The sequence below is a fragment of the Rosa rugosa genome, chromosome 6 (genome assembly GCF_958449725.1).
Source record: "Rosa rugosa chromosome 6, drRosRugo1.1, whole genome shotgun sequence".
NCBI lineage: Eukaryota > Viridiplantae > Streptophyta > Magnoliopsida > Rosales > Rosaceae > Rosa > Rosa rugosa.
This window is the reverse complement of record NC_084825.1, coordinates 4655259-4666224: the sequence shown is the minus strand read 5'-3', so window position 1 is coordinate 4666224 and position 10966 is coordinate 4655259. Positions and strand designations below refer to the sequence as shown.

At 34.5% G+C, this 10966-nt stretch overlaps 1 protein-coding gene across 4 annotated transcripts; it reads left to right on the top strand.

The window, feature by feature from the left end:
• The first annotated feature begins 1111 nt into the window (after positions 1 to 1111).
• LOC133718343 (uncharacterized) lies at positions 1112 to 10596 on the top strand. 4 transcript variants are annotated; one of them, XM_062145170.1, is made up of 6 exons: positions 1116 to 1463; positions 3638 to 3785; positions 4073 to 4549; positions 5204 to 5350; positions 7566 to 7996; positions 9988 to 10596. In XM_062145170.1, exons 2-6 carry the CDS (start codon positions 3650 to 3652, stop codon positions 10096 to 10098), a joined length of 1302 nt encoding a protein of 433 aa, XP_062001154.1. In that variant the 5' UTR covers positions 1116 to 1463; positions 3638 to 3649; the 3' UTR covers positions 10099 to 10596. The 4 variants fall into 4 exon arrangements, with proteins under 4 accessions (XP_062001153.1, XP_062001152.1, XP_062001154.1 ...); XM_062145171.1 differs by having other exon boundaries at positions 1120 to 1463; positions 10000 to 10596; XM_062145169.1 differs by having other exon boundaries at positions 1112 to 1463; positions 3648 to 3785; positions 7566 to 10596.
• The last annotated feature ends 370 nt before the right edge of the window (positions 10597 to 10966 follow it).

Sequence of the window (10966 nt, the reverse complement as noted above, 5' to 3'; positions counted from 1 at the left end):
ATATTTATACACGTTTTAAGAGATACCGAATAATATACAAAATTTACAAACCGTGGAAGAGATGAGGTTCGAATCCCCAACCTCTCTCACAACAACATAACTCCCCACCACTGGGGCACGAGCTGCCGATGTTATAACCTCTACGATCTTTATATTTATACTGTTCTTAGGTGATAGATTAAACACCAAAAAGAATCTTCTCTCTCTCTCTCTCCTGGTCTTCGACCTTTCTTCTTCTTTTGCATTTAGTTCTGCAGTTCTGCAACTCTGTTTCATCTTTTGTTCTTTTTTCTTCCTCCCCAATCCCCATCAACGTCGTCGTCACGGCTGCAGCGGGGCGAACCGAGTTGGACCGGAGCAGGCGGCCGGGGGAGAAAGCGAACTCGACGTCGAAGGAGTGAGGTGGCGGGGGGATCCTGACGGGAGAGAGAGAGTTGCTGGAGGGGGAAATGTCGGAGACAGGAGGGGAGGAGGCGATGGGCTCCGGGGCGGCGAAGAACCCGACTTGGCGGACCTTCGGATTGCTGACGAAGAAGCTGAAAGAAAGCAGAGGGAAGAAGAACCTGAAAAAGAAAAACAAGAAAGAAAAAAAGAAAGGAAGAAAGCAAAAAAATAAAGAATAAAATAATAATAATAAAATACTTTTGAGGGTAAATTAGTCTTTTACCCTTATTTTGTGCCTCACGTGCCGGACACGTGGTCATAGTTAACTGTTCCGTGACGGAAATTGACAGTAGGTACGATGTTGATACGAAAAAATGAGTCCAGGTATCACATTGATAACTTTGAAAGTTCAGGTATCATTCTGAAAGTCCCCTAAGTGTCCAGACACCGTTGGTGAATTTTTCCCTAAATGTAAATACACATGTTTTACAGGTAAGTGAGTCTGGATTATCCAACCGCACCTCTGCAGTTGTACATAGCATTCCCCATCACTTTAATTTTTATATTATTTTTTGGAACGCAATAATGTACACTCTACCCCGAAACTTCTCTAGGTCCGATGACTATCATGTCGGTATTATTATACCACAACAGCAGATGGAAAGAACAGATATAATAACGTTTAGTCTTGAGACAAAATCTTTTCTTAATAAAATAAGTGCAAGCTGCTCACGGGGAGCCATTGTCCATGGCTGAATACCGAAGGCATCTCCATTGTCAAAATAATATTTTCTTATTGATGTAAGTAAAATGGCTGGAAGCCCGGAAGCATCCTCCATTGTCATCAAAATTTTTCCTTATTTAACAGTACCTACCCGAAGCATTCTCATTTCAATCCCTCCCTAGCGGATGTTTTAAAATTCAATTCCCCAACCCCTCCCCCCTCTCACCCCCTTCTCCTCCCCCCCTCCCTTTCTCCCGAGTCGCCAAAAAAAAAAAGGTAGAGCTATTAGCGGATTATCTCACCTGTTGGCGTTTACTGCGTTGTTGAGTTTAATGTTGATCGATTGCAGATCCAGGTATAGCTTTGATCTTGAAGACTTTGCTTTTAGTTTCATGAGAGTGTTTTTTGCTGTGATGAATTATTATTATTATTATTATTCATCGTTACAAATCCGTTAGTTTTTCTAACAGCTTGTTCTCGTCATTTTTGTTGCCAAGTTTGCTTTTTACGCCTGTAAGAAGCCTCCCAAAATTTAATATTTAGCGAGTGAAATATGAGAAGAAAAAGAAGTAAGTAACTTATTATTAGTCCAGCTGAGGTTGTCAATTGATTTCGTAGTCAATTGTGCTAAACTATTGTTGTATTTAGATCAAGGACGAAACAGAAGATTAAATTTAGGGGGGCTAAATCTTAGGTTGCTAAATTCTTCCTAGTGTTCTTTTATTACATGTCAAGCAGTTTTCTTCCAGAAATATCAGACGAATTTGAAGGCCTACAGTTCTAACCTCGGGAGAGAAAAAGCTCTGAAATTTCGTGGGATTGTAATCCTATATGTCTAGTGGTTTCTTGTAAAAGGGTTTTTGATTTAGAGTCCTAAAACTTCTTGAAAATTGATTGGAATGCTGGAGGGTGAGAACAGAAAACATTGTTGTAGATTGACTTTGGAAGGCTATAGTTCCTAAACCAGTGGGAATATTGAGCTGAAAATTTGCAGGAACTTAGACATGCATGACTCAAATATGCCTCAAAAACAGTTTTTAGTTTTGTGCCCTGTAGCTTCCACAATGGCAAACTAAGGACACCAATATCGAAATCATGTTACAGCAGAATCTGCATAATAGAAGTACAATGAATTTTCAGGTCTATCAGATTTAATTGGAGTATGAGATTTTATGGGAAGAAGAAGAAATGTGTCTAGATTGTATAAAGCCCTCAATCATGATCTTGCGGGTGACATAGATTGTATATACTCCCTAAATTAAAACAAATTCTGCGCTCCACGCTGTGAAGATTACAACTCGTTCGTCGTCATTCTTATTCTGAGAAAAATCTATATATATATATATATATATATATATTAGCCTGTAGTGTTTGTGTGTGTATATATATTATGTAAGCATGATAGCTAACCGTGCTTTGCTGTAGCTTGTAGGTAGACGGTAGACCTAACTAAATATCTAATTGGATAATAATAAGTTCACAATGTTGTTTTTCAATTATTGGAGGGCGTATTGTTGTGTATTCTTATAATATATCTTAATGGAAATTTAAACCACAGGCGCCCTTGTCGCGTAGTTCTTAGAACTTGTTCGTGGTCGATTAAAAGAGAAAACAATTTGCTGGTGCATATGCTTACCCTCGAATTTTCCGCCACCTTCTTTTGATCTTTTTGTTCTTTTAGTTAAGGAGAAGCTGAACACAACAAAACTCAACACTGACAGAAAATATAACAAACTATTATTTCATAACTGCACTGGTCATGAGTTTACCCAGATAAGAAAAACAATTTTTTTAACAAATATGGACAAACTTACAGAAGCTGTCACACCAAGAAATATTATGACTGCTACTGGACAAACTAATATTGCACAAGTGCCATCAAGTAATAAAACTGCATAATTGATGCCGAGTAATCATAAGCCTAGTGTTATAACATCAACAAACCCTGTGCAACCCACATTAGTGGCATTACCTTGATGGAAGGCCACATGCTGATTGGTCTTTTTTTTTTTCTTTTTTTGCCTTTGTTTGTGTCAGTGTCTTATAGTTAGAACTACAAACTCATGGTAGTCCCGGACCACATAATAATTACCCGAAACAAATCAAGGGACTCTGAGTCCCTAACTTTATAATAGGTAGACACACCTTCACTGTTTAGATTCGTCAAGTGTTTCTATTTTAAATTTAATTTTTTCAGATTGGTTCGAGAGAATAATTGTGACTCCTCTTCTTATAAGAGAGGAGATAGAAGTTTCTCATTTTTGGATATGTCGCCAAGAGAACCCGTATTTCCTTTGCTCGTTTTGATTTTTCATGGGTGATGTATGGTAGTTTTGGATGTGCTTCATTGTCTTTAACAATGTTGAATTGCTTAGGCAATTACTATGTTGTTAGTCCTATAGAGGTGTATCATTATGTATAATTTCGCTGACCAATAAATGAGTTAACATGATTCTCAAAAATTTTGAAGTGTAACTCTAAAAATACTGAAATAATTACCGAGTCATGACTTTAATTGCATTGTATTAGGAACTTAAAGAAATGGAGACAAAATGTCGCTCAACGGATTCCAGATTACAAGACCCACCACTTAAAATCGATCCTTTTGAACCAGATGAACCAAGTGAGATCTGTAGTTCCAGTACAACAACTTCTGCTCATGCACAGCAAGATTCTCGTAAGAAGCTCTCTCTCTCTCTCTCTCTCTCTCTCTCTCTCTCTCTCTCTCTCTCTCTCTCTCTCTCTCTCTCTCACGCAAATCCTTTCCATATATTTCTATCAAAAACCGTCATTTTCCAAACTCATAATATTTCCGCAACGTACTATTCTAGTTATGAGAATTACATATCAAGGAAAATCCTATGCATGGGTTGGGTTGGGTTGGTCAAGGAAAATCATAAAGTTGTTAATTTATTTTCTTTCAAAACTTTATTTTTAATTTTTTTTTTTTTCAAATCTTGGCAGGTTTAGCAAAAGAAATCTATTTTAAAGTAGGTGTGCCTCTACACAATGCTGCTCAAAGAGGTGACTGGAAAGCGGCTAGACGAATCATAAAAAAATATGAGTCTATTTTGCGTGCCCGTATCACGAAAGGCGGGCAGACTGTTCTTCATATTTCTGCAGGAGCTAGACATGTACGATTTGTTAAAAAGTTGCTGAAATTGTTAGACGACCATGACTTAGCTATACAAGATCTAAAAGGGAATACAGCCTTTACTTATGCTGTGGCAGCTGGATCCCGGCGAGTGGCTGAGATGATGATACTGAAAAATCCAAGTCTGCCAACAATTCGTGGTGGTCAAGGAATGTCGACTCTTTATACTGCAGCTGCGTTTGGTCGTGGAGACATAGCGTGGCTTCTGTATCCGAAACTCATAAAAGTTATTGACGAAGCAGAACGAACTGGAATATTTTTTACTTTCATCAGCCACAACATGTATGGTAAGTATGTTTACGGTTTGAAATTATAGCCTTACTTTCATGAGTTCATCCCAATGCACAGTTTCTTCAAAGGATATAGAAAGTCCCTGGGGTAGTATGGAATAAGAAAGAGACACTTCGACGATCAAAAATGGTTTTAAGTTCCCTGTGAGCTAGACGGTTAGCAGTAAAGTCCTACTATTAGGTTAATTGTTATCTGTATGGACTCCTAATTTCTTCTCACATAGAGCCGGGCTGTGGGAGCTGTATATATGATGCTCTGTTCCTATACCGAGTTTTTTTGAGTTGGCCATTTAATATATATTTTTGTGGCCATCGCTGGGCTTTATTGCCTTCGCAGTTCAGCCCATGTCGGGTCCTCACCTGAGGGGCTAGATGAGATAAGAACATGACAGATTTGATGTTACTCTTTTGCGGTTTTTTGACTGAAAATAAGGAAGGAAAAAAAATCCCAGCCACTCTGTTATTAAGAAAATATAGTAGCAGTTACCATGCCAGCTAAAGCACAAAGCGTAGAGAGATTGCCCTATGTGAAAACAAAATTGCAACAAACAATCTAGAATCGAGAAAATCAGAAATTGGAAATACAAATTAAGCTCGTCTCTAGGGTTTGTGTTAATAGTTTAACTAATTTTTCTCTTGTTTACTATGCAGAACTAGCCTTCAGAATTCTAAATGACTACCCGGCCCTTGCATTTGCTCGTGATGACAATCATGAGACAGCCTTACATTTGTTGGCTCAAAAGCCTTCAGCATTTTCCACCAAAACTTCAGCAATATGGAGGGTCCTCGTTTACTCATGTAAGTCTTCTACTAATTGCACCTTAGGCTTCCTTTACTCTTGCAATAACTTAAACAAGAAAAAACAAACTCGATGGGTGTGGATAAATAATTAAATCATATATGAGAAAATTTATTAAAAAAAAAAGTGGGGAGTTACTGCAGATAGTGGGAAAGTTTTTGTATGGGAGGAGTGTAATTTATTTCTTTTCTTTTTTAATTTGTGATTTTGTTATTTACTTTCTTATTCCTTAATTATTAAATAGAATTTGAATTAAGATATGATGTAAGGATTTATCTATAATTTCACACATATTTTAGCTAACAAAGCCTTTTCTCTTAAATATAGTATAGATCGATTAGTATATATTTTAGCTAACAAAGCCTCTTCAATTACTTTGTCCTTTCATGTTCAACTTTATTTACTAATCAACAGTTAATGTGGGATTTAGATTTATGAGGACTTTTTAAGTGAATGAATTTAAAAATCATGCATGAATTTCCAAATTCCGACGAAATTAAAGCTAACAGATTTAAAAATTTTGTAAATTTTGCAATATCAAATTCTATGGACTAGTAGCTATCCGGCCATATATATTCTGAATGAGCCTTTTATTTTTTATTTTTTATTTTTGCTGACATAATGGGAAAATCTAAATCGAACCGCTCCCATCAACTGTACATGGCAAAACTCACTTCTTCCTAGTGATAAAGTACATTTTTGAAGTTCAACTTAGGTCTCGTCTTGAATCAAGCCAACTCTTTGCTATATTGTCTTCAAGTGCATTTGTCTCATCCCTAAGCCATAAAGTTAATCTTTAAACTCTAATTGCTAAGCCCTAAATCCCTAAACTTCAAACCTAGTTATAGAGAAAGTAGCGAAGAAATTGAGTTTGAAGCTTATGCTCCTAAGTTTTAGGGCTTGGGGTTAAGGGGTCAGGGTCAGGGTTACGGGTTTTGGTATTATGTTTTTACCTTTTCTTTTAACAATTAAATGGGTTTTTTAGTTAGATATAATTAATATTTTAAATTGAATATTAATTCTGACCTCATATAAATCATTATATGAATCTAATAAGGCTTTATAGTGCGGTAACTTCATATTATGAAACTAATGGCTAGTTTGGGATTGCTGTGACTTTTAAAAAAAAACTGCTGCTGCTGCTGTTGTGTTGTGAGAATAATCAGCTGTGAATTAAAACAGTTTCGTGTTTGGTAAATAATATTTTTAAAAGTGTTGTCAGTATATAAAACAACTGCAGAATGTGTTTTGATCCACAGCAGCTTCTAAAAGCGATCTCTAGACTGCTTCTAAAATCTGCTGCCAGTGACCTATAACTTTCAATTAAAGCTGCTTTTTGTTTATTTACCAAACACAATAAAATCTAAAATTTTAAACAAAAGCTGATTTTTTTAAAAGCGAAGCAATCCCAAACGGGGCCTAAGAGGTTAGTTTTAGAGCTATATGAACGTTGCTCACTTAAAGGACAATTTTTATGGGTCTGTGAGGAACAAGTGAATATGACCGCTGAAAATAAAAATACAATTTTAAGTTATTATAATTTCAGTTTTTTAATTTAATACATGCGGTTAAGATGCATTTGTCCACCACAGTTCCTTAAAATAGTTCCTTATGTGAGCAAGCCTACCCAATAAATAATAAAAAGCTTAACATGACAATTTTTCAATTTCATAGCTCTATATATACCAAAATAGAAAGAAAAAAAATTAATGCTACGTGAAACACATTTTTTGGTACAGCCTGTATCACACCTCGTGTAACAGCAAGTGTGGTAACTACATCATTTAATGAAAAATTCTCTGATAGGTTGAGTTTTGTGATACATAAGTTGCTAGATAAGGTGTCATGTAGGTGGTACCCAAAAAAACCCTCATTAATAAAGAAATCATGGACTAGTGGGAAGATGCCGGTCTTGTTCATAAAAGATCAATTTTTAACATTTGGCTTTACATTGAGTTGCAGAAATATGAAGCATTATTTTTTATATTGCAAATGAAAACACGTCTCGCTACATTTCTTTTGCTAGTCATAAAAATTTATTTTAGAAAAAGAAAAGTAGAATTGTGTAGTATCTATAAGATGATGAACGACGAATAAGAAGAAATTGAAAAAGAAGGTTCTGTAAATTAAAATTTGATGGTATTCTCTAAAACGGGTATGATTAAACGGATGTTAACACGTTGGTACCAACTCATACACTGTTGCTTTTTCAAGGTACAAAGCAGAACGGAAAGTTGGCAAAAGTTCCTGGGCTTCAATTATTAAAGTGCCTTCTGAATCAAGTTTTACGGCAGAATGACAGCTTGGTTAACGAGATCATAAGAATGCCGTCTCATGTAATGTTTATGGCAACAAAGTTGGGTAATTCCAAATTTGTGGCTGAGCTTATCGACTCCCATCCGGATTTAATATGGGAAACAGATGAGTGCAATCGGACTATATTTCACATTGCAGTTATGTACCACCATGCAAGTATCTTCAATCTAGTACATAAGTTGGGTGTATACAAGGAGTTCGTACTCTCTTTCAAAGATGATCAGAAGAATAACATATTGCATTTAGCGGCAAAGCTAGTTCCAGGACATCAGTTGAGTAACAAGTCAAGACATGCCATTCAAATGCGTGGAGACTTATTGTGGTTTGAGGTACGTATTTATATCCCTTCTATCTTATTCTCTCTTCTGTTGGTTCGAGGCAACTCGTTGTTGAAAAAATTGGATCTATTTGTTAAGAAAATTAAGAAATCATTTATCCAAATAAATACTTAATAGAATGACTAAACCAACCCAAGTCAAAACTACTTAAAGCTTCAGGTTTAGGAAATATATATATATATATATTTTTTTTGAGAATGGAAAAAAAAAAAAAAATTCTGAACATATCTCCTGATGAGAATATTGCCTCCTCCTCACATGTACTTTAACATTCACATCAACAAACGTCTCACAGGAGGCTAGGACATTTAACTTCAAAACTTAAGAATAATAAACTCAAGTTGTGTTTAGTCCTATCTAGAAAAAGACTCTTATAAAACAAAGGTAAAATAGCTAAATTACCCCCTGACTTTTTCCATAATTGTCGATTTACCCCCTGACATTTGAATTTTGATTATTTACACCCTAACTTTTCTAATTGTGACCGATTTACACCCTATTGTTAACTTTTGGACTTTATATCTAATGCCTCCTTTAACTTGACCTCATGTGTTGGCCATTTTTGTCCTTCCAAATGTTACCAATAAAAAAATAAATAAAAGAAAAAAAAATTAAGAAAAGAAAGAATCTCCCTCTCTCCTTTAACATATGTTTCAAATTGTCATATGAATTGGTGACTTTTTACCTACCATCTTTAGGTCAATTATCATTTGAATTTGTGCAACAACGTCATCTTGATATAAATAAGATTTATCTTTTAAACAATAGTACATATTCAACAAGCATAAAAAATATATATATATTAAGACAGATGTTAAGAGAGAGAGAAATTCTCTTTAAAAAATAAAAAATTGTGACAAATGAAAAGACAAAAATGCCCAATACTTGAGGTCAAGTTAAAAGATGAATTGGATATAAAGTCCAAAAGTTAACAATAGAGTATAAATCAGCCACAATTAGAAAAGTCAGGGTGTAAATAATCAAAATTGAAATGTCAGAAGGTAAATCGGCAATCATGGAAAAAGTCAGGGGGCAATTTGACTATTTTGCCTAAAACAAACTTTATAAATGATAAAATCCGTAGGAATTTATAAATAATGAAATTCTTAACTCCATCAATCTAAAATTTCATTAATTATAATTTCTATTGTTTGGTTATATCTATTTAGGATTTGAAATGTGTAATAAATTTAGAAAGTTAAAAAAAAAAAAAATAGAAAAAAGCCTTGTTTTGGAAATAAAAATTGAATACAGCAAAGAAATTCGTAAATGACACATATTTTAGTGGAAATTGAAGTGGAGCATTTAAATAATGAATTCCTTCATTTTTTTTTCCACAGAAAAATTTAAAATTTTCAATTTGATAATGCCAAACGAGAAAATTGGCTTTTAAGAATCATGAAATCCTCATTTTTAATTAAATTCCATCATTTTTTTCCCTCATTCAAACACAAGGAAAACACTGAAGAAATTTTTAGATTCCCTTGGGGTATGCCCAAGTGGTGAAGGGTAGGAGGTTGGGAATTGAGTTAGAACTAAACTAAATCCGAGCTTCAATTTCCTTTCAATTTAAATAAAAAATAATAATTCTAATCTTATCTACATAATGTGGTCGTATTACGCCTCATAAGTGTGTGTTGCATATGTTATTGGTCAATAAAGGAAGAACACGAGGACTTGTCAATCACTTCTTCAACTTTTTTATTTTTTCAGATGATTTTATTTGTTATGATCTTGTATGTTTTATTAGGAATTAATGGAGCTAAAGAGAAAAATATTACTATCTGATCGAATAGGACAAAGTATCTCAGCTTCTTTTATCTTCTTTTTCTATCCGCATTATTATTTATGCGAAAGAGTCTTTTTTTTTTTTTTTTTGATCGATTGCGAAAGAGAGTCAAGAGTGCAAACATCTGTCCTAAAACCGACTATATGTACAGTATATGATGCTCCAAACAATTTCCATACATAATGTCTAATAGTACCATATGCAGGAAGTGCAAAAGGTTGTTCCCCCTTGGTATGCAGAGAGGAGAAATTTACAAGGTCAAACACCTAGAGATATATTTTATGAAGAACATAATGTCTTATAGGATCTATCTGCAGCAGGGTCGACCCTTAGATCTTCACTTTTCTTCTGCCTGCAAAATAAAACCATAAGAATTCTCTTTGATTTTTGTTTTGTTTAATTATTATTTTTTCTAAGGGGCTAAAATGTGTTTAAACATTTGGGGGCGCTACAGACACCAATTGTCGGCCTAAGCCCATAACAGGTCTGCTCTAGGGCAGAAGTTTTAATTTCTGTATGAATCACCATGTACATGTATAATGTGTCGTGCACAAGTTCTAGAGATTGCTTAACAGCCACAGGAGGACATCCATGAACAAGGGTTTTTTCTTTTGTTTGTTCTTAACCAAAAAATAAAAAAATAAAAAAATAAAAAATAAAAAATAAAAAATAAAGGAACAAAAAAGAAGATGTGGATTGTTGCTTGGGATGGTATTGTATTTAAGACATTTCTGTAATCACTAATTGTGAATATGTACTTATAACGTCGCCAATCAGAAATTTTCATCTATTTATTTATTTTTATTTTTTTCAAATGAATGAGAGTGTGGTAGAGCCCCCCGCACCTAAGATTGATTTATGGGCTTTGTTTCAATGTATGCAATTCCTCTTTTTGTTTTTTTCGTTTTTTGTTTTTTTGTTTTGTTTTTGATGACCAATGTATGTATGCAATCCTTTGCACTGTTACATTTTTACACCAAGGCCTGAGAGCATCTCTAATAAGGCGACAAAGCCCATAAATCAATCTTAGGGAGAATGAATTGTGTATTTCATTGATAATAGGGGTCTTTTATTTATTTATTTATTTATTTATTTTTAAGATAGAGGCATCTTTATGTAGAGGATTACAAAATACATAATCGGTATTCTACAATGAAACGCAATCTTACATT

Excerpts from the sequence above, each read along its gene's own strand:
- LOC133718343 (XM_062145169.1), top strand. The coding sequence starts at position 3,650 with ATGGAGACAAAATGTCGCTCAACGGATTCCAGATTACAAGACCCACCA. Across the intron at positions 3,786-4,072 it reads TCATGCACAGCAAGATTCTC|GTTTAGCAAAAGAAATCTAT; the intron begins GTAAGAAGCTCT and ends AAATCTTGGCAG. Across the intron at positions 5,351-7,565 it reads GAGGGTCCTCGTTTACTCAT|GTACAAAGCAGAACGGAAAG; the intron begins GTAAGTCTTCTA and ends TGCTTTTTCAAG.